The 23,764-nt window shown below is 45.5% G+C and overlaps 1 protein-coding gene across 1 annotated transcript in view; it reads left to right on the top strand.

The window, feature by feature from the left end:
* Positions 1 to 23,764, top strand: part of C5H10orf67 (chromosome 5 C10orf67 homolog) — a 202,036-nt gene that overhangs the window by 31,780 nt on the left and 146,492 nt on the right. Inside the window, exon 5 of the mRNA XM_040352514.1 lies at positions 340 to 504. Coding sequence (XP_040208448.1) covers positions 340 to 504 — 165 coding nt within the window. The remainder of the gene's footprint in view (positions 1 to 339; positions 505 to 23,764) is intronic.

Here is a 23,764-nt window from a genome sequence, read left to right as displayed (position 1 = left end):
ATGAGTGCTCCTCGGTGGTGAGTATGGACTCAGAAAAATCCAGTGGGTGCAGGCAATGCACGAAGCATAAATAGAAGCAAAAAGGTATGGACAGCCGCACTCCGATAAATGTAAAAAACAATAAAAGCCTTTAATCCAGTAAAAAAACACTGCACAAACAGAGAAACAGCAAACGGTGGGATGATATAACTGACGCGTTTCACATTGTTATACAATGCTTAGTCATAGCCATGTTCTTGTGCTTATGTTTCAAATCTGTGGTTGGAATATAGTGGTTGTGGAAACAGAATAAAACTGGTTATCCTAGCCATTTTCTTTATGATATACATGTCTCAACAGAATTATTATAAAGGAATCTCAGGGAGTCAGAAAGGCCATGAAACGCATGAAGCAGATTCTGAAAAAATCCAAAGTTTGCGAAGAAAGCTTGATGAGAAAGATCTACTTATTCAGTCGCTGGAAGCCCAGATATTACAGCTGGTGGAAAATGAAGAGCCTAAACAGGTGTGTGGGTGTATGTGTATGTGTGTGTGTATATAAATATAGATATACTTATATCTATTTAGAGATATGTGTAGCGCCTGGTTACTTTTCAGAACCGGTGCTAGTGTAAATTTAGAGGGGTTTTAGAGAGTTAAGTGACTCTGACCAGGTTAATCTTTACACATTTGAAGCCTCTGCCTCAGCTTTGGCTGTGGGTTCATGCTGTCGTTTCTGGGGTGCTGACCCCACCCCAGGCTGACAGGTGGCAGCAGTGGAGTCAGGGAATTGGATGCTTTTTTCCAGCAGCTTATCAGGAGGAGGTTTCTTCGCTGTGCATGCAGGGGAGGGGTATTTATGAGGCAGACGCCATTTGCCTGGGTCTTCTTCCAGTGTGGCGCCCACCTTCAGGGTAGCACAGTATAACGGAATGCAATAGTCTCAAGGTGTGTGCAAGGATATTTAGGGGTATGCTAGGCATAGTGTCATGTGGTTCCAAGTTTTCTGGTTGCACAGCATCATTGGTTGTTATGGTTCTGGCGGCTGGCCTGTGGAATTGCATTGTGCTTTGTGGTCTAGCTGCCTACGTCCTGCCAGTCCATGATGCCGTGCAGCCAGGACACCCACACTATTAAAACACTGTGGGCCAGATTCAGAAAGAAGATACGACGGCGTATCTCCTGATTTAAATAGTACACGCCCCCTAGCCATGGAACTTGAATTCCGCCGGGGATTTATGATACGCTGCTGCAACTTTAGAGGCAAGTGCTTTCTGAATAAAATACTTGCTTCAAAAAATAGCGGCGGCGTAACATAAATCAGATAGGTTACGCGGATCTAAAGATCCGCTAACCTATCTGAATCTAGCCCTGTATGTCCTAGCCGCCTGCATCTTGGCAACCAATGAGGCCTGTAGCTAGATTGTTGATAGAAGAGATGAGGGTGTAGAGGAATGAAGAGGGAGGAAGTGGAACAGAAAATGACACACAAGCATGCTGCATGCCGGGTTCTGACCAGTAGAGATGTCAAGGACCTTCAGCCCATTAAATATGGTTTTCTCCATTTTGGAGAGGTGAGGTGATGGAGGAAATAGCAATGTTCTGCCAAGAAGTACGCAAGTTAAAAAGAAAAAAAAAACATAGTACTAGTAAAATGGATATTACCCTGCAGTTGGAAATTTTCTTTTGACTTCCTGATTGCCATCCAGTCCTACTGTTTTTGACAAGAAAGCGATTACATGCTGTTGCGCTGTTAGGCCTGGTTCACACTAGTGGGATTTCAGATGCGACCTGAGCCGCAAAGAATCACATGACAATGGAAAACACATTTTGGTTTATTTACTAAAGTCAAATAGACAGTGCGCTTTGCAAAGTGCCATTGCTCCAGAGCTTAGTAAATGTGGTAAAGCTTCACTTTGCAAAGAATACCCAATCATGTGCAAGGAAAATTTAAAAAACAGCAGTTTTGCTTGCACATGATTGGATGATGGAAGTCAGTAGAGCTTCTGCTCATTTACTAAGCTCTGGTGCCTTTAGCGGTGTGTGTGTGTTCACATCATTGCAGTGCGATTTTGGAAAAGGGTCCTCTGCTACATTGGTGCGATTCCAGCCCTATAGAATATGCAAACCCCATCCACGTAGTATCCAAGTTTTATCACATAATCATACTGAAAGTCAGATCAAAATCTGATTGCGGCAGTGTGAACCTAGCCTTAAAAAGAAAAGGGTCAAGTCTGACTTTCCATTGCTGCCAGTCCATTAAAAAAAAAAAACGCATGCACCGCATGGCACAATAACTCCTTGATTTTAACTAGGGTTGTCCCGATACCACTTTTTTAGGACCGAGTACAAGTACCGATACTTTTTTTCAAGTAGTCGCCGATACCGAATACCGAATACTTTTTTTTAAATGTGTCCCCACATGCAGCCATGTCCCCCCACAAATGCAGCCATGTCCCCCCCCCCCATATGCAGCCATGTCCTCCCCATACAAGCCATGTCCCCCCCCATATGCAGCAATGTCCTCCCCATACCAGCCATGCCCCCCCCCCCATATGCAGCAATGTCCTCCCCATACCAGCCATGCCCCCCCCCCCCCATATGCAGCAATGTCCTCCCCATACCAGCCATGCCCCCCCCCCCCATATGCAGCAATGTCCTCCCCATACCAGCCATGTCCCCCCCCATATGCAGCAATGTCCTCCCCATACCAGCCATGTCCCCTCCCCATATGCAGCAATGTCCTCCCCATACCAGCCATGTCCCCCCCCATATGCAGCAATGTCCTCCCCATACCAGCCATGTCCCCCCCATATGCAGCAATGTCCTCCCCATACCAGCCATGTCCCCCCCCCATATGCAGCAATGTCCTCCCCATACCAGCCATGTCCCCCCCCCCATATGCAGCAATGTCCTCCCCATATGCAGCAATGTCCTCCCCATACCAGCCATGTCCCCCCCATATGCAGCAATGTCCTCCCCATACCAGCCATGTCCCCCCCCCATGTGCAGCAATGTCCTCCCCATACCAGCCATGTCCCCCCCCATATGCAGCAATGTCCTCCCCATACCAGCCATGTCCCCCCCCCATGTGCAGCAATGTCCTCCCCATACCAGCCATGTCCCCCCCCCATGTGCAGCAATGTCCTCCCCATACCAGCCATGTCCCCCCCCATATGCAGCAATGTCCTCCCCATACCAGCCATGTCCCCCCCCCATATGCAGCAATGTCCTCCCCATACCAGCCATGCCCCCCCCCAAAAAAAATCAGCCATGTCCCCCCCTTACCGTACATGCTGCCGCGCCATCACAGCTTTGAATAGCTGTAGTCTCTCACGCTGCGTATAGACACTCCCCTTTGCTCGGGATTGGACAGTTCACCCGAGCAAGGGGAGTGTCTCTACGCTGCGCCGCGGGAAAGACTACAGCTATTCAAATGAATGCTGTAATCTCCCCCGCCCGTGGTAACCAAGCAGGGATGCGGCGAGATGCGGCTTTAGCGGCGGGATTCGTTCGGCGCTTGCGGCGGCGGCGGGGGGGGGGGGAAGTATTCTATTTTGGTATCGGGGGTATTTGCGGGAGTACGAGTACTCCCGCAAATACTCGGTATCGGTCCCGATACCGATACTAGTATCGGTATCGGGACCAGGGCCGTCTTTACCGCAGGGCAAATGGGGCAGGTGCCCTGGGCCCTGTCACTGTTGGGGGCCCAAAGCAAACCCCTTTGAAAAAAAAAAAAAAAAAAAAATTTTTTTTTTTTTTTTTTTTTTTTTTTAGGGGTCCGGAGGGGCCCGGAGGCCCCTAGGGCCTCAGATGGCAACCCCCCTTTTTTTTATTTATTTTTAAATTTAAAAAAATATTTTTTTTTTAAATAAAAAAAAATATTTTTTTTAATATATTTTTATTTTTTATTAAAGGGACAATTTTTTTTAGGGGTCCCCAAGGGCCCGGAGGCCCCCAGGGCCCCAGATGGCAACCCCCCTTTTTTTTATTTATTTTTAAATTTAAAAAAATATTTTTTTTTTATTTTTTTTTAAATAAAAAAAAATATTTTTTTTAATATATTTTTATTTTTTATTAAAGGGACAATTTTTTTTAGGGGTCCCCAAGGGCCCGGAGGCCCCCAGGGCCCCAGATGGCAACCCCCCTTTTTTATTTATTTTTAAATAAAAAAAAAAATTTTTTTAATATATTTTTTTTTTCATTTTTTATTAAAGGGCCAATTTTTTTTTAGAGGTTTGGGGGTCCCCAGGGGCCCGTAGTTCCCCAGGGCCCCGGATGACAACCCCCCTTTTGTTTATAAAAAAATATTTTTTTATATATTTCTTTTATATATATATATATATATATATATATATATATATATATATATATATATATATATATATATATATATATAAAATATAATATAAATGTTATTATTATTATTATTATTAAAGGACCCAGAGGTCCCCAGGGCCCTGGATGGCAACCCCCCCCCTTTTTTTTATTTTTATAAATGTTTCTTTTTTTATATATTTATTTTTTATTAAAGGGCCCAGAGGTCCCGGATGGCAACCCCCTTTTTAAAATATATTTTTTATATATATTTTTTATTTCTTTTTTTTTTTTTATTAAAGGGCCCAGAGGTCCCCAGGGCCCCAGATGGCTACACCCCTTTTTTTATATATATTTTTCTTTATTTCTTTCTTTATTTCTTTTTTTATAAATTCTAAATTCTAAATTCGCGGCAGCCCCCCCCTGCTTCTCAATTTCAGGCGGCAGCACCCCCCATCCCGGTTCTCTGCTCCAGGGGGCCCATGCCTGAAGCTGTGTAAGTGGCCCTATAATTCCTGATGGCGGCCCTGCCGCCCGTTAAGGGTGCATTCACACCACGATTTTATCATCCTACTTGTTCTCACGATTCTTAGGTTTGAAATCGTACAAATCTGTATGGCAAAACATATCCATTCACTTCCATTCATTAATGTAGGTCCCCAAGTGAATCCGATTTGATCCGCATCAGATTTGATACGATTTAAAATCGCATCAAAAATCGTGTTTGACCACGATTTTTGGTCCTGATTTGAAATCGTATTAAAATCGTGTCCGATTTGTTTTATATTGTGGTCAATCTAAATCGTAATAAATCGGATGACTGTGCGTTTTTATCCGATAAATCGTACCCGATTTTTTATTACGCATGCGCACTAGACACTGGAACGAGCTAGAAACTTCAAGAATCTTCTTTTTCCCAGAAAGCACTTCTCTACATAATACTTTATGGCCATTGCCAGACATTATTTAAAATCAGGATCCGATTTTTTAGTGAAAATCGGATGGAAAATTTAGCTGTGCGATTTATGAATCCGATTTAAAAAATACATTTTGACATACGATTACATACGATTTTGTCATATACGATTCCATTCGATTTAACGGTCCGATTATCGGATGTAAAAATCGTGATGTGAACCTAGCCTTAGCCCCTGTGCTGCCCACAAATCAGGCTGAAAATCAGCAGCGGCACGCAGCCAGTGACAGTACTGCTTCCCTTCCCAGTGTTTTAAAATGTACAGCACCCCTGGCTTCCCTTTAGACGTGCACTTCTCCATTCCTGCCACTGGGTGCTGCTTGTATATAAAAGTGAATTAGAATGTGATTTTATAACATCCCCAGTTTGCTCTTCCCGAGGCTGACTTCTTCATGTCCTGCTCCTCAAGGTATGTCACTGTTTGCTAATCTGTATTGTAAATAGAAGTTTTCTGTAGAGTGTGCCCAAAGTCTTTATAATATTTGATGATTCACTGCAGGTCTGGTCAGTGTTTTAAAAAGTTCCTCTATTTTACACATGGCATGGCATGGGGTCACAGCACCGTCTGTCCATTCTGCTTTAGCACCATGGGACCCCATGCCATGCCATGTGTAAAATAGAGGAACTCTTTAAATCACAGACCAGACCTGCAGTCCAGGCTGAGTAAAGCCTCAGAGCACATGGCATTACTGTCTGTATTTAACTGCTTGATGGGCTTATTTTGGGCCTGGCTGGTTCACATGTATGTGTTTTGGCGGCCCACATTTGCGCAGGCACAGCAGCCCATTCATTTGAATTTGCCGCCATGCCTGTGTTTCCTGCAAAGAAAAGCGCATGCCTCATGTAATAGGCTGCGCACACGGCACGCCTATGCCCATCAAGCACTGAAATACAGCACTGTCTGTCCATTCTGCTGTCTGCTGTGACTTATCTGCAGTTCCCGCACTGTCAAACTTGCTGCATTTTTAGACGTTTAGGTCACGCTTTTAAAAACACAGTGCGTTTGTGTGTGCAAGAACTGCAGGTAAGTAGCATGGTGCAAAAGCAGAATGGATTTCAAGGCAACTGTATTTTTAAAATGCTGAATGCACCTTTTTTCTGCAGGAAATAAAGGCATGGCAGCCCATTCAAATCAATGGGCTGCTGTACCTGCACAAATGAAGACCGCCAAAACATACATGTGAACCAGCCAGGCCCAAAATAAGCTGGAGGGGGGCCCAAAAAAAATGTTTGCCCAGGGCCCAAACCATATTAAAGACGGCCCTGATCGGGACAACCCTAATTTTAACCAACTGCACAGTGTTAATGGGCCGTATATTTAAATAAAATTCTATAGTGCACTAACAAGTAGGTTTGTTGTTACTCACAGTAGCCAATCAGAATGCTTGTTTTACTTTTAGTTCTGTACTCTACAGAGAGGACTGTTGGAAACTGGTCATAATGAGAAATGTACCTGCCTCATATACACAACTGTGACATTTTTCCCAATGAAGGAAACCGGGTTGGAATTAAACTCTGCAACATATAATTTTTAAATAACTAAAACAGCCCTCAAAATTTCCCCTTGCCTACTCGCATTTTGCGAGTGCAAAATCGTTTCTGGCAAGAGCTGGGAGTGGGGAGGGAACACGTCCCAGCATTGGACTGGCATTCTGTCAATCTGATACAGGCATGGGGTCAGGAGGCGGGGCTGTGTGTAATCGCAAGCGGAGCGGAGGGAGCTGCAATGTAAAGTCAGCTGTAACAGTGGGTTATCAGCTATGTAATCCCGCGGTTTTTCTCTTCCCCGGGGTGATCGATGGGAGAACGGCTCCCAATCAATCCCTGCATGCCGGCGATACCCGCGCTCTCCCCCCCTCCACTCCCAGCTCCTCTTCCCCTGGGGCTATCCTCTGTACAGGTGAGCAGAGGCTACAATCATGGGCACAGTGAGTAAAGGCTGCAATGGTGGGCACAGTGCATAAAGGCTGCAATGGTGGGCACAGTGCGTAAAGGCTGCAATGGTGGGCACAGTGGGCAGAGGCTGCAATGGTGGGCAGAGGCTGCAATGGTGGGCACAGTGGGCAGAGGCTGCAATGGTGGGCACAGTGGGCAGAGGCTGCAATGGTGGGCACAGTGGGCAGAGGCTGCAATGGTGGGCAGAGGCTGCAATGGTGGACACAGTGGGCAGAGGCTGCAATGGTGGGCACAGTGGGCAGAGGCTGCAATGGTGGGCAGAGGCTGCAATGGTGGACACAGTGGGCAGAGGCTGCAATGGTGGGCAAAGTGGGCAGAGGCTGCAATGGTGGGCACAGGCTGCAATAGTGGGCAAAGGCTGCAATGGTGGGCAGAGGCTGCAATGGTGAGCACAGTGGACAGAGGCTGAAATGGTGGGCACAGGTGTGGCTGCACTGATAAAGTTTGTTACTTAATTCGGCATAAGTGATAATAGCTTTAAAAAATGTCAGAGCTTTTCTTTTGTCTTTCGTATTATCACACCAGATCTGTAATTATTTTTCCTTGTCTCGTAATGAAAATGAGCATGGTCCTGTCACTGAGCAGTCCTGTCACTGAGGTTGGGGCCACATCTAAGCCGCATGCGGCTCGCAGGAGGGGTCCGGTGCGTCACTGTTCTCTATTTCAGGGACGAATCGGGGCTGAATTTTTGCCTGAATTCGGCCCTGAAATATACATGCATTATCGTGAATGGTTCACAAGGTGGTCTATAATCCTGGCTTATACAATTGCCCCCTCATGTGGTGAACAGTTGAAACTACTACAGGGTGTATGTGCAAAGTAAACTCCAGAGAGTGTAATCTGACATCTAAAACTGCCACATGAAATGTATACATTGTAATGCTTAAATATCTACAATGTTTTCTTTAAAAAAAACGTGATTTTCACCATTTATTTAGAAAGTGTAGCTGAACTGCTGACACATATTCGAGTAATGCTAAAAAGTATATGTATTTATTAAAAGTATTACTTAAAAGTTTAATTGAATTTAAAGGCACCCGACATAAATACCCAAGTTTGTATTTTTAGCAGCTTTTTGTAATCTTCTGCACAGCAGGATCCAGACTGGGAGAGGGAAGGTCAGCAATAGGAGGCAGAACAACTCCGCTGCTGAACACAATCCTGGACCTGGCTGTGCTGCCTGTCTGGGGTTAAAGTGCAGGACCTGATGATGAACCAAATCACAGATATTTTAGCATATATACATACAAGTATTTGAGCTGTGTTTAGTTGCCTGTTTGTGGCATGTCCTCCTACTATCCTTCAGTAGCACACCAAATATATGTAGATCTGAACCACAAAAAAAAGGGGGGAATCTGGTGCAGAACTGCATATTAACTGCTCTTTAATTGCACAGAATATAACTGCTCAATTCTATTGTAAAAATAAAAAAGCAGTTCTTGCTGCAATACTCACCTCCTGTTTTGTGCTGTCCCTCATAGACTCATTGCTGTACGAGGTTGCGTGGCCAGTATCATTTAACCCACTTTGTGAGCGTGCAGAGCCTCATGGGCCTGCTCCTTGTGGGGGGCGGGGGAGAGAATCACCATGGTGCCCTGCATTTTTGCACTTACAGTACTAATAACGTAGAAAATGGTGCAGACATCCTTTGACACTCTCTACAATATTAGAGCGGTATTAAACCACAGGTGGTTAAAAAAAAAAAAAAAAAAATTCTGCAAGGCAATGTCATAATGTGCTAGTATGCATCCCATTCTAGCACATAATGAGAGACTTACCTTAGAACAACGCCCCCCAGCACCACGCTGTGACAGCTGAGAGGGCTGACCTCTTCCTCTGGTCTTCCTTCCAGGTTCGCAGCCTCTGGCTACATGAATGGCCGGGGTCCGCGATGATGTCACTTCTGCGCATGCGCCGCTGTTTACGGCACAGGCTCTGAAGGTCCAGCATTATATACTGTACCTTCACAGCACATGCGCCGGTGATGTCATTGGCCGCATGCATTTTGAACATCTCCTAAACTGTGGAAGTTTAAAAGATATTCACAATACCTACAGGTAAGCCTTAATACAGGCTTACCTGTAGGTACAAGTAGTGTAACAGAGTTTACTATCACTTCAAGGACCATTGAAAAGGTAAAGAGGTAGGCAGGGCCGTCTTTAGCGCAGGTCAAATGGGGCACTTGCCCTGGGCCCAATCTTTGTAGGGGGCCCTGCGCTACCCGTGAATTGGGGCCCCGACGCTGACTTTGCAGAGTGCACAGAGGACATGGGAGGCTGTATTCCCGATCTACCCAGCAGTAAGGGGGTGGGACCGGGAGCTCCACAGACGTGCTGACCCCGCCCCATGTAGTCTGTATGCTCAGAACAGAGTGGCTGTAGTTAGAGCAGTGATCAGAGTGGGCGCGTCAGTGGAGCTCCTGGCCCCGTCCCCTCTATACTGGCTGGGGAATACAGAGGTCCGGGGGCGGGGCCGGGAGCTCTACTGACGCGCCCACTCCGATCACTGCTCTAACTACAGCCACTGTGTTCCGAGTGGAGTTCCTGGTCCCGCCCCCTCTCTGCTGGCTAGTGCGAAAATAAAGCCTCCGAATCCTGAGGTAGGTTATAATTCTGATTTAATGAGGGTCATAGTGATTGTAGAACCCCCCCTGGCTCAGCTTTACACCATTCGTCTTTCCACTTTTATGTGTTTTTTAAATCGTATTTAAAACTTTTTTTATTATTTTTTTTCCATCATTTTTATTGTTTTCTGTATAATTTGTACAAACTGTAATCTGTTATACAGAATGTGTCAAATAACACTTATTTCTTTATCGTACATCACGGGACACAGAGCGGCATATTCATTACTATATGGGTTATATGGAGTACCTTCAGGTGTTGACACTGGCAATCTTCAAACAGGAAATGCCCCTCCCTATATAACCCCCTCCCATAGGAGGAGTACCTCAGTTTTTACGCCAGTGTCTTAGGTGTTGGTCATGGTTTAGCTTGCCTCCACATCCTTGGGATTAAGGTGGGCTAACCGGTTCTGTCCAAAGGCCTCAGTGCTAAAGTGGTCAGTAACCGGACCCCAAACCATTGGGGTATAGCCCATAATGCTTTCTGTCACAGAGAGCTGGACCCTGGGCCCAGAACCTAGAAACCTTTGGGGGCCTAATGTTTCTGTTGCCAGGGTGCTATATGGGCCCAGGACAGTGGATCCTTCATAGGAACCCAGGGCCTGAAGGTCTAGACGCCCCACGGAGATGGGGGAAGATTGGACCTCTTGCTGTGCAAAGTCCTGCGGCATGGAGCAGGTAAGTGAAGGGGAAACTTGCGGAACTTGGTTCGCAGCAGGTTTTGTCTGGGGGAAGGTCACAGTGGGACATGCCTATGGTTTATGCGCTGCATCTGGCAAGGTGAGTCACATATCTTAAAGATAGGATGACTATATATGTGTATAATCCCCATAATTGTGACCTCCCTGGTAGTATTGCAACTGGTGCTAGTAGCATTGAAAAGGGCCTGTGTGTATAGTGACAATTCTCTTAAGAGAAGCCCCTGGGAATCTATTGAGGTTTCTTATGTAAAGGGAGTGAATGCTCTTACCTGCAAGCCTGCTCAGAGAGGTCCAGGCGGTTGCTGCAGACAGATAAATGCCGCTCTGTGGATCCTGGCCTGGACGGCAGGATCAGCCTCTGACCTCCTCGTGTGGGCCTCCCCCCCCCCCCGCGGCGGGCGCGCGCGCGCGTCCCCGTGATATGGGCGCAATTTCGCGCCGTTTTTCTGAAGGGGAAGGGCGGGCCCGTAGGTAAAAGGAAGGGGCGGCCCTTCCAAAAGAGTTCCCAGCTCAGTGATGTGTTGGAACTGAGAGAGGAGGACCGGAGCGGCAGAGTGGGGCGCCGAGGACACACAGTGGCCAAAGAAAAGTATTACAGTCTTCAAACAGACTGTCTTTCACCCTAAAGATAGGGTTTCTTTTTTCTTTTTCTTTTCAGCAGTTTTTATTGGCAAATACTACTAAGGGGGACAGAATGGTTTTTCTTTCTTTGGTTTAAAAAAAAAAAAAAATAAGCCAAGATTAATAAGGAAAGGCATTTTTTTCCCCAGAAAGGGTTTGTGGGCAACAACTATTTATTTTCCCAAAACACCATTAAGTAGCGGGCGTACCTCGGTATTGTACCATGGCATCTGGTTCGGAGGGTACAAAAGGTGGGGATTCCCCCAGAGGGTCCGGGGTCTCGGACAAAGTCTTACCGCTACTTTCCCCAGAAGGAGCCTTGGTGAGACCATCGGGATCTGGGGCTGGAGCTGGCACGGGTCAGTCCAACCCTAGGATGGTCACGGACGAGGTACTGTCCACCTCTCTAAAGGAGATGGAAAAAAGAATGGAAAAAATGATAGCCAAGGCTATGCGGGGCAGAAAACGGAATAGATCTCCGTCGCCCGAGCGTGAACCCTCAGACGAGGAGGTCCCTTCCGCAGAGGAATGGGAAGACCTCTTGGACAAGGACCAAGTAGGTTCAGGGATCGAGGATCCGGGTACGGAGGAGTCTGGCGCAGCCTCCCAAGGGGAGAGCTGGTGGGTTCAAGTTTTAACAGACTTGGTCCATAGGACGTTCAACTTGCCAGTACCAGATCTCCAAGTATCAACGGTCTCAGCTTTAGGCTTACTAAAAGCGCCTCAAACCAATGCGGTTTTTCCGATCCATCCTCTACTAGAGGAAGTTATGTTCCAAGATTGGGCCAAGCCAGATAGAATCTTTGTACCACCAAAGAGATTCTCTGCCTTATATCCTATGGAAGAGAAATTTTCCAAGAGATGGGCAGCCCCGGCTGTAGACGCAGCCATCTCATGTGTTAACAAGTCTTTAACATGCCCTGTAGAAAACATACAGGTGTTCAAGGATCCGGTTGATAAACGCTTGGAAACGCTACTGAAAACCTCCTTCACTACTGCAAGGGCAGTAGTGCAGCCAGCTGTGGCTGCAATTGGGGTTGCGCAAGCATTATCGGATCAAGCTAAGCAGATGCTTAAACTTATTCCTGCCCAGCAGGCAGAAGAATTTTCGGACGTCCCTAGGGCCATACGATTTACGGTAGATGCGATTAAGGATTCGATCCAGCAAGCGTCACGCCTATCATTATCCCTTATCCATATGAGAAGACTCTTATGGTTAAAGAGCTGGGAGGCAGAGCCCCCATGCAAGAAGCTCCTGGTAGGGTTTCCCTTCCATAGAGGACGACTCTTCGGAGAAGACCTGGACAAATACATCCAGACCATTTCAAGCGGAAAAAGTACTCTTTTGCCCACCAAGAGGAAGTTTCGGGGGCCTGCGTTTAAACGACAGTACTCCCCTGGGCAGGGGCCCTCCAATACCAAACAGTATCGACGGCCTCCTGCGAAAGCAAATTTTAACAAGTCGCAAGAAGCAGTGGTTTCGCAAGCCAGCAAAGCCAGCCCCCAAGCCGGCCTTATGAAGGGGCGCCCCCACCCTCGAAGGTGGGGGGAAGACTGCGTCTCTTTACAGAGGTTTGGGAGGCCAGCATTCCCGACAAATGGGTACGGTCCTCCGTGGCTACAGGCTACAAACTAGACTTCCTAAAGTTTCCTCCTCCTCATTTTCAGGAGTCAAGAGTACCAAACGATCCGAGGAAGGGAGCCGCATTAATAGCGGCATTGAATCATCTACTCTCTCAGGAGGTAATAGTAGAGGTACCAGTCCAGAACAGGGGCTAGGTTTCTACTCCAACCTATTCATTATCCCAAAGCCCAACGGCGATGTCAGGCCAATTTTGGACTTAAAAATGGTAAATGCATACCTAAAGGTCCGCTCATTTCGGATGGAATCCGTGCGGTCAGCAGTTGCCGCACTTCAGAAGGACGATTTTATGGCATCCATAGACATAAAGGATGCTTACCTTCATGTTCCAGTTTACCAGCCACATCAAAGATTTCTACGCTTCTCGGTGGCTCTACGTCATTTCCAATTCATGGCGCTTCCCTTCGGGTTGGCTACGGCCCCCCGGGTGTTCACGAAGGTCCTAGCTCCAATCCTAGCCAATCTAAGGATTCAAGGGGTCACAATCCTAGCATACCTGGACGACCTCCTAGTCATAGATCACTCGTCTCCTGGCTTGAAACAAGCAGTGGCCCTCACAGTTCAGTACCTCGAGAGGTTCGGCTGGGTCCTAAATCGAGAAAAATCAGCATTCCAGCCCACAAGGCAGTTGGAATATCTCGGCATGAGATTAGACACAGAACAACAGAGGGTGTTTCTGCCTCTGATAAAAGTCAAAGCCATCAAGGAATTAATTCTACTGGTTCTAAGCAAGAAGGAACCAACTGTTCGCCTATGTATGCGGTTACTAGGCAAGATGGTGGCCACATTCGAGGCGGTACCGTACGCCCAGAGCCACACTCGCATCCTCCAGGCAGCCATCCTGTCAGCCTGGAGCAGGAGGCCACAGGCCTTAGATATCCCTTTGCCGCTCTCATCAAGAGTCCGACAAAGTCTGTGTTGGTGGTTAGACCCTCAGAATCTACTGAAGGGGAAGTCTTTCAGCCCAGTGGCTTGGAAGATAGTAACCACAGACGCCAGCCTAACAGGCTGGGGAGCAATTTTGGATGGTTGCACTCGCCAAGGCACTTGGGCAAAGCTAGAGAAGCAATTGCCCATCAACATCTTGGAGCTCAGAGCAGCTCGACTAGCCCTCAGGGCTTGGACGTCCAAGTTGCAGGGGTTCCCGGTGAGAATTCAATCGGACAATGCCACAGCAGTGGCATACATAAATCACCAAGGGGGAACCAAGAGTCAATCCGCTCAGAGAGAGGTGAGCTTGATTCTCCTATGGGCAGAAGCTCATGTGCCCTGCATATCGGCGATATTCATTCCAGGAGTGGACAACCTTCAGGCGGACTTTTTAAGTCGCCAGACTCTGTTGCCGGGGGAATGGTCTCTACATCCACAGGTCTTTCAGACACTCTGCCAGAGATGGGGAGTGCCGGACGTGGACGTCATGGCATCAAGACTCAACAAGAAACTAGACAGGTTCATATCCCGCTCAAGGGATCCGATGGCCTGCGGAACCGATGCGCTGGTTTGCCCTTGGCATCAGTTCAGACTACTTTATGTATTTCCCCCGCTCCAGTTACTACCCCGCCTGCTGCGCAGGATCAGGGTGGAGCACATACCAGTCATCCTGGTAGCTCCAGCATGGCCCAGAAGGGCATGGTATTCACTAATCCTAAAGATGGTAGTGGGAGACCCTTGGACTCTTCCTCTATGGCCAGACCTGCTATCGCAAGGTCCGATCCTCCACCCTGCCTTACGGCATCTAAATTTGACGGCCTGGAAGCTGAATCCCTGATTCTCAGGGGTAGAGGTCTGTCTCAGAAAGTAATCTCTACCCTAATCAGAGCCAGGAAACCGGTCTCTAGGGTGATTTATTACAGGGTCTGGAAGGCCTATGTAGGCTGGTGTGAGTCCAAGCGATGGCTTTCTCGCAAATTCACCATTGATAGAGTTTTAAGTTTTCTCCAGCTAGGAGTGGATAAAGGATTGGCATTAAGCACAATCAAAGGACAGAGTTCTGCTCTGTCAGTGTGGTTTCAGCGGCCGCTGGCCACCCACTCGCTGGTTAAGACCTTCCTTCAAGGGGTCTTACGTATTAAACCTCCAGTTAAATCCCCGCTTTGCCCGTGGGATTTAAACCTTGTTCTGTCAAGTTTACAGAAACAACCGTTTGAGCCGTTGGCTGAAATTCCTTTGGTTTTACTGACAAGGAAGTTAGTATTTTTGGTCGCCATAGTTTCCGCAAGAAGAGTATCGGAACTGGCGGCCTTATCCTGTAAGGAACCATATCTTATTTTTCACAAGGACAGGGTCGTTCTCCGCCCTCATCCTTCCTTCCTACCGAAGGTTGTATCCAGTTTTCATTTGAACCAGGATTTGGTATTACCATCCTTCTTCCCTAAACCTACTTCCAGAAAGGAAGGGTTGCTGCATACCTTGGATATCGTCAGGGCCATGAAGGCCTATCTTAAAGCTACAAAGAAGATCCGGAAAACAGATGTGCTGTTCATATTACCGGATGGGCCCAAGAAGGGGCAGGCAGCTGCAAAGTCCACCATTTCTAGGTGGATTAAGCAATTAATCACTCAGGCCTACGGCTTGAAAGGGTTGCCTCCTCCAGTATCATTAAAGGCTCATTCTACTAGGGCCATGGGCGCCTCCTGGGCAGCACACCACCAGATCTCTATGGCTCAAGTTTGCAAGGCGGCAACCTGGTCTTCTGTCCACACGTTTACAAAATTCTACCAGTTGGACGTAAGAAGGAATACTGATACTGCCTTCGGGCAGGCAGTGCTGCAGGCTGCAGTTTGAGACCCTCGGATTCCGGGGGCTCCTCTTTTTTGAGTTAAATTTAAAATTTAAGATTATTTTTCTCAACTAAGTTGGATTTATTATGATTTGAGTATTTCTCTAAATTAAATCCTTTGTCTTGGAGATGTTCTCCCTCCCCTCATTATGAGCATTGCTTTGGGACATCCCATATAGTAATGAATATGCCGCTCTGTGTCCCGTGATGTACGATAAAGAAAAAGGGATTTTTAATACAGCTTACCTGTAAAATCCTTTTCTTGGAGTACATCACGGGACACAGAGCTCCCACCCCTCTTTTTTGGGGACCATTTTGGGAGGCATACTGCTTGCTACAAAACTGAGGTACTCCTCCTATGGGAGGGGGTTATATAGGGAGGGGCATTTCCTGTTTGAAGATTGCCAGTGTCAACACCTGAAGGTACTCCATATAACCCATATAGTAATGAATATGCCGCTCTGTGTCCCGTGATGTACTCCAAGAAAAGGATTTTACAGGTAAGCTGTATTAAAAATCCCTTTATTGGAAGAATATGTGCGTTGATGCGTTTGTGTCGGTCACGTTTTTTTTAACAAGAAATACGTGTTTTTTTTTTCTTAAATCAGTGCGAATGCATATGCGAGAAAAAATAAACGTATTTCTTTCAGCCTCCATTGCGGTGCTTTCATGTGTATTTAGAAAAAATAAATAAAAATACAGCCTGCAGCATTTTTTTTTTTTGCATGTATTTGTACAAGAACGCACATGAATGTGACCCAAATGCACGTAAAATCGTAGTAAATAATTTTATTTTTTATTTTTTTATACCATTCTATGTAGTGTCAACTTTTTTATTTTCTTTCCATAATTTTTATTGTTTTCTGTATAATTTGTACAAACAAGAGGTTATAATACAGAATGTGTCAAATAACGCTTATATTGGAAGAATATGTGCGTTGATGCGTTTGTGTCAGTCCTCTGGCAACCAATCGCAATCACTGCCTGATCTGATACAGTAAACTGATTTTAAGCCCTGGTTCACACTGGGCTGCGGGAGTGAAGCCGTGCGAGTTCAGCTGAACTCGCACGGCTGCACTCCCGCTGGCAGTCCCGATTTCGGCCGCGATTTAAGAGACATCTGTGCAGGTTTCTGCACAGATGTCAATGTAAATCGCGCCCCTTAATCGCAAAAAGTAGTACTTTTTGAAATCGGTGCAGCGCTGCAGGTGCGGCGTCGCACAGATTAGGACAGTGTCATTGCCGACAAATGCCCTTCGCTTGCCCCTCGTGGCCTGCGCGAGAGCTGACGTTATACAACGGCCTTACGCGCAGGAGAGCCGACCTGCCGCCGTAGAACGGCGGCGGCTGGTCGGCATGTAGTTAAACAAGGGTGACTCCCTTCATGCATCCAAGGCCTTTCAAGCAGATCCGAGTCCTGCTCATTGAGTAAGGCTGGCTCACCTGAAAACTGACCTGAGCCTTGCCTTTCCCACCTGGCAGACCAATAAATAAGATGGACCCAATATCGATTCTATGTAAAAGGTGACAAGCCAGACACATTTGTAGCCAATAGGCCTCGCGACATCCGGCTAGCCTGTAAACTATTTCAACTACACACCAGCAATAGTAGTCTTACATCGAATCTGGTTACCATCTTGCATATTTTTTAGGTGCATTTGAAAAAATTAGGCCCTATAAATTACTATTCTGCCTTTTTTGCCGATTTTTTTTTATTCCCTAAACTTTCAGATTTCTTGTGAAGCTATGTAGATGCAGAAAATCTTTACTGAAAGTACAGCAGGCAGTAAAGATGATGAAACCCAGAAAAACAACCAGGCCCTGATGGATTCATGGCTGCTTATTACCAAAAATCTGTAGAAAAAGGGTAAAGAAAGAGGCGCCTTCTTAGTATGAACTGAAGAAACGTTATGGTACAATAAATAAAAACTTTCACATTGAGGTTAAAAACGATCAGCATTAGGAAAGTCCTGCAGCGGTGCGTCTCCTTACTCGCTGGTTCAACAGGCTATGTCACTCCGGGACCCATAGATAGCCGTTGGCCTGCTCTGTATACTCTGTGGCTCAGGTAGTAATGCAGAGGAGAGGCGCTCGTGGAACGCAGCAGCGTCTGACGTCGCCGGAAGTGTTACAACGTCGTTTCTGAGCCTCGGTGGGAAGCACAGGCGCGCTCCTTTGTCAAGCTGGGTATTGCAGGGATTAAACATGCTATATATATATATATATATATATATATATATATATATATATATATATATATATATATATACCGTGTTTCACCGAAAATAAGACCGGGTCTTATATTAATTTTGGCTATGAAAAACTCACTAGGGCTTATTTTCAGGGGATGTCTTATTAATGGTATGTACAATAATCTACATTTATTCAAATACAGTCATGTCATCTTCAAAATATATCCTGATCCCTTAAAGCATGATAGACAGCACAGTGCATGTGACCTGCCGAAGCTCTTCTTTCCCACTCTGAATATTGCTGAGGGAGGGACTGTGATCCCCGCTGACGGCAGCCCCTCTCTAAGCACTGCAGAGGTAGGGGCCACTGATGTCAGCCGGGAGGAGAGGAGAAGCTCTCTGGCTGGTCACGTGAGCATCCAGCAGTGATGTAAAAATTGTATTTTCCACAATAAATTTACAAAAGGAGACACTGCCCATTATATAATCTTTTTATAAAACGGATTACATGTTTTTAATAGGACTTTGACTAGGGCTTATTTTCGGGGTAGGGCTTATATTGCAGCCATCCCCGAGTATAAAGCTAGGTCTTATTTTTGGTGTAGGGCTTATTTTCAGGGAAACAGGGTATATATATATATATATATATATATATATATATATATATATATATATATATATATATATATATATATATATATATATATAAAAACTCCTAGACTCTGACTTGTCGTTTCAGCCTCAAGTCTAATCGTCAAAAGTTTGTAGAATTCACCTCTGTAACATCTCTAAAATTCGCCCCCTTTGAACAAATGATACCACCAAGCCACATTCACTGCCTTGTTATCTCTCGCCTTGACTATTGAAACTCCCTTCTTATTGGCCTGCCTCTCCATAGGCTATCTATCCCCTCTTCAGTCTATCATGAATGCTGCTGCCAGACATATCCACCTTACTAACAGCTCAATGTCTGCCAAACCCTCTCCTCCAATCCCTACACTGACTCCCGATCGCCTAGCGAATAAAATTCAAAATACTAACCACAACTTACAAAGCCATCCACAACTCTGCCCCGAGCTACATCACCAATCTTGTCTCCAAACATATCCCAACCCGTCCTCTCTGCTTTTCTCAAGACCACCTACCGTCAAGCTCTCTCGTTTCCTCCTTCCATGCTCGTCTCCAGGATTTCTCCAGAAATTCTCCCATCTTCAGGAACTCGCTGCCTCAACCTGTCCGGCTATCCCCTACTTTTGCTACCTTCAGGCGATCCCTGAAAACTCATCTCTTCATGGAAGCCTATCACGTCTCCAACTAATCTTTTACCACTTCCATCAGCTCATTCCCCACAGTTACAATCTTTTGTACCACCTGCCCCACCCTTTTAGATTGTTAGCTCTTCTGAGCAGGGCCCTCTTAATTGTATTTTATTGTATTATAACTGTATTGTCTCCCTTTTATATTGTAAAGCGTTGCGTAAACTGTTAGGATTATAAATCCTGTATTATAATAATCATAAAAAAAAATATATATATATATATATATATATATATATATATATATATATATATATATAGTCCACCATCTAGTGGTGATAGGGGGAAATGGCAGGTGATGATGAACAATAGTGAAGAATGATATGGTCATGCAGGTGGGGGGCCATCTAGTGGACATACTGGGAATAACAAATAATAAAGACAACAATGATAACCAATGTAATATAATACATATTGAGAATGGGAATAACCATGGGACAGGAAGAGAGGAATAGGACAATAAAAGGTAACTAAAAGAAGATAAAATGAATGATAACATATGTGTGATAAAAATGTATATATTGGAAAAAAATTGTTTAGGCTAGATGTAAGTATTAGACATTCAGCACATCATGGGAGATCATAAGGTCATACTAATATGATGGTAAATTAAGAAATAGGAATGAGGAGTCCAAATGGTGACCTGGTTTCATGTATACATGATGATCCAAAGTCATGTGTATTGGAAAAAATAAGGAAATGTAGAGATCAATATATAAATAAATCTGATAGATGCCCTGGGCATGAGATCAGGAAAGAATGAACTGTGTGTGGTATGCACATATATTGGTGAGAGTATGTGTGATGGCCTGAAGATAAGTATAGATCTAGACTACCAAAAAGAAATGTCATGTGTGGCGGATATAAGATACCCTAGATGGTGAAGGGGGCCACAAATACACGGTGCCAGACACAAGCATGGCTCTGCAGCACAGAGACAGGCCCCCTGAAAACCATCAGGAGGAGGGGTGGGGATTTAGGGAGGGAAAGCAAAAGGAGGAAGACATACAATTACCGTAGTATCAAAAGGTGTATCCCGGATAATATACTTACAGGTACTGAACCAAACACCCACCACCATAGTAGCGAAGGTCACCCAACCACCAAAAAAATATATTTGTATATACGATATCAAGATGATCTGGAAGAAAAATCAAGGATAATGGTTAGAATGGGGAGGAAAAAAACCTGAGGTAGTGTGATAGCGCATATGCATCATAAGATGGTAGAGACCTCTAGTTCCTTGTTTAACCCTCCAGGTGAGAAGGTATCTAAAGAATAGATCCAGAAAGTCTCCTTTTTACAGAGTCGGTGAAACTTCTCTGCTTCAGGGTAACTTTTTGGTATCTGTTAAACAACCCAGACTTCTAGGCCCTGAGTAGATTGTTGGTGGCACTGTGCAAAGTGACGAGGGATACTGTGTTGATCTTGTATAGTACATCCTATATACAGCAATTTACATGGGCAAGTAATGCAGTACATCACAAAATCAGAGGACAGTTGTAAAATTCTCAGGTTGTTTTGTGTTTTGCCTTATGATGAGAATTCCTTTTTCCTGTAGGTGACAAAGGCACATGTTTTGCATAATGCCTTTTTTCACTGATACATGCCGATGAGGGGGACGAGGCATAGTTGTGTAAGGTGAGAGGTCTGTTTGGGCTGTAATTAGCTGGGAGCAACTTTATTTTTAAGGTTGGGAGCTCTACGATATGTGACACAAAGTTTGGTGGGAGGAATGGCTTTGAGGTGTGGATCCTGTGTTAGGACATTCCAGTATTTTGCAAGGATATGCTCCATGTTTCGATATTTTTGATGGAATTTAGTTATGAATCGGGTTGAATTATCAAAGGCTTCTTTGTCTTTACGTTCAGGTTTGCCTTTATTGTAAAACATGTGTGCTTCCTGTAAAAGGGTATTGGGATAACCCTTATCAAGTAATTTTTTGGTCAAAAGAGTGTTCTGTTCGATATACTGTATTTATCGGCGTATAACACACACCCTAACTTTAAGAGGGAAGTTTCAGGAAAAAAACTTTCCACAGCCCCCTGCATATAACACGCAGGCACCGTTTACCCTCTATTTTCAGGGTAAAAAAAGTGAGTGTTACACGCCAATAAATACAGTAATCGGTAGCATTAGTACAGTTTTGTCGCAATCTACAAAATTGGCCCTTGGGAATGTTTTTGGTCCAGGCAGGATAATGACAATTTTTTTTTTTTTTTATGGGCCGTTTCTTCTTCACCCCTGGATATCATCATCCATCTTGCACGGTTTGTTGTCTCCCCTGATCCTCACCCATTATAATATCACAGACTCAGGTTCTCTGGCATAATTTGAACTACAGTTTGTGCCAGAACCACCCCCATTACTATTACCAAAAACCTCTGACCTCTTTCCCCATATCTAACTAGACTATTTAATGAACTTAGAAAAGGGCTCCCCTTGGCTGTCATTTGCTAATGTCAACTGTCTGTATGATTTTTTAAACCAGCCACAGACCTCTTGCACCAATTATTGTCCTATTTCATTGATAAACAGACATCAAACTGTTGACCAAAGTATTAGCAACCAAAGTAAATTTAATCCTCACAGATCTAATTTCTAAAGACCAAGTAGGGTTTATTCCAGACAGGCAAGCAGTTGCTAAAGTACTATGGATTTCCCTTCCACTGCACATAGTATACCAAAGGAAAAGCTCCCAATGCTTCTCTCCTTGGACATTGGTTCCCTTTGCTGTGATTAGCAGCAGTTAGCACTTCAATACTGTGGGTTTGGTCCTGGATTTCTTACCCGGATCAGGGTTCAATATAGCGCCCCAAAGGCCCAAATTAGATACTCTGGTTTTTGATTTGACAAACTTGCTTATAACAGAGCAATGAGAAAGGGTTCCTGCACTTTTGTTAGCCTGGCCCAGGGATTCTATTGCAAGAGCAATCAACCAACATAGAGATGTGCAAGGGATCAAAGTGGTAGGCGACCACCACAAAGTTTGGGTATTTGCTGATGATGCCCTTCTTACCATAGCCAACCTGTTGATCTCTTTTCATAATCTTTTGCCAATTTTGACCCAATCTAAGGCCCTAAATGGCTCCTTGATACGGTGCATATTCTCGGGAAAGCCTTTGCCTTCTCCTGGGCCCCTTCCTCATGCCCTATTTAAGCATTAATCTTATTTTGTCACATGACACTCTCTATCAGGCCAACTATCTTAAACTGTTCTAGATTTTGTCCTGACATCCTTGGAAAAGCACAGTATGTCCTGGTTCATTAGGATCGCCGCAGTGAAGATGACATTGTTATTCAAATTTCTCTACTATGCCCAAGTCTTGGGTGAGGAGAAATTTCTGGACAGCTGCACTAAAAATCAATGCCTTTATTAAAAAGAGGTAACAATCCAAAAAAATGAAAGCCACAGCAAACAACGGAATACAGGGGCTGACGCGTTTCACACTTTCAAAAGTGCTTATTCATAGCTATGAGTGCGGCTGTCCAGAATTTTCTCCTCACCCAATTGCCTATGCTTAGCCTGCACCTGTTGTTCCTATTCTGAGGAGAGTTACATTTCCAGACACCCTTCCTAGAGCGGCATCCCTTTTTCCTATGCCCAAGTCTTGCGTATTCCAATTCTGTCATATTGACTTTGAGCAATACAGAGGCGAATCTTACACATTTTTGCTGTCGGAAATACCGACAGAAAAAGTCAGATGGGGCCTACACACGGTCGGAATTTCTGACCAAAAGCTCACATCAAACTTTTCTTGTCGGAAACTCTGACCGTGTACACACGGCATTAGAAGCCTCAGTGTCCATGTATAGGCTTTTAGGATAGTTTAGGACGGACATCACTAAATGGCGGACCGCAGGCCAAATGTGGACCGCGGCACTCTGCCATTCCGACCACCAGGGTACCGCTATTTAGGAGCATTTTCTTCCTCCTGCCGTTGCTCTGTAATCCTCACAGAGTTGACAGCGGGAGGCAGGACAGTTCTGGGTGGAGGGCAGAGCTGCTCGAGGTTATAAAACAGGTCATTGGCTGCTAGGACCGTCCTTCATCCTAGCAGCCAATCACCTGTTTTATAACCTCGAGCTGCTAGGACCGTCCTTCATCCTAGCAGCCAATCATCTGTTTGTTACCTCGACAGCTCCGCCCTCCATCCAGAACTGTCCCGCCTCTCTCCCTGCAACGTCTGCCTCCATCCAGACACGCTGTGCCTTCCTCCGATCTGTTTGTCTAAGGTAGGACAGTGAGGGGGGTGAAGTTAAGAGCTAACACCTGAATGTGGGGGAGGATGCCAAGGATTGCAGTGATGTGGGGGGAGGGGTTGAGGACATCAAAGTGGGGGAGCTGAGGACTGGAGTGTAGGGGAGCTGAGGACTGGAGTGCAGGGGAGCTGATGACTGGAGTGTGGGGGAGGGGGGCTGAAAACATTAAAGTGGGAGACTGAGGACTGTAATGTGAGGAGACTGTGGACTGTAATGTGGGGGGGGGGGGCTGAAGAAGTTAAAAATTGGGGGGACCAAGGACTGTCATGTAAGGGGGGGGGGGGCTGAGGGCATTAAAGTGGACAGGGGAGGAATGTAATGTGGGGGGGAGGCTGAGGACTGTGATGTGGGGGACTGAGGACAGTGATGTGGAGGGGCTGAGGACTGTAAAGTGTGGGAT

This window comes from Rana temporaria, chromosome 5 (assembly GCF_905171775.1).
Source record: "Rana temporaria chromosome 5, aRanTem1.1, whole genome shotgun sequence".
In the NCBI taxonomy this organism is placed as follows: Eukaryota; Metazoa; Chordata; class Amphibia; order Anura; family Ranidae; genus Rana; species Rana temporaria.
Note: the sequence above shows the minus strand (reverse complement) of the source record. Positions and strands in the feature narration are given on the sequence as shown.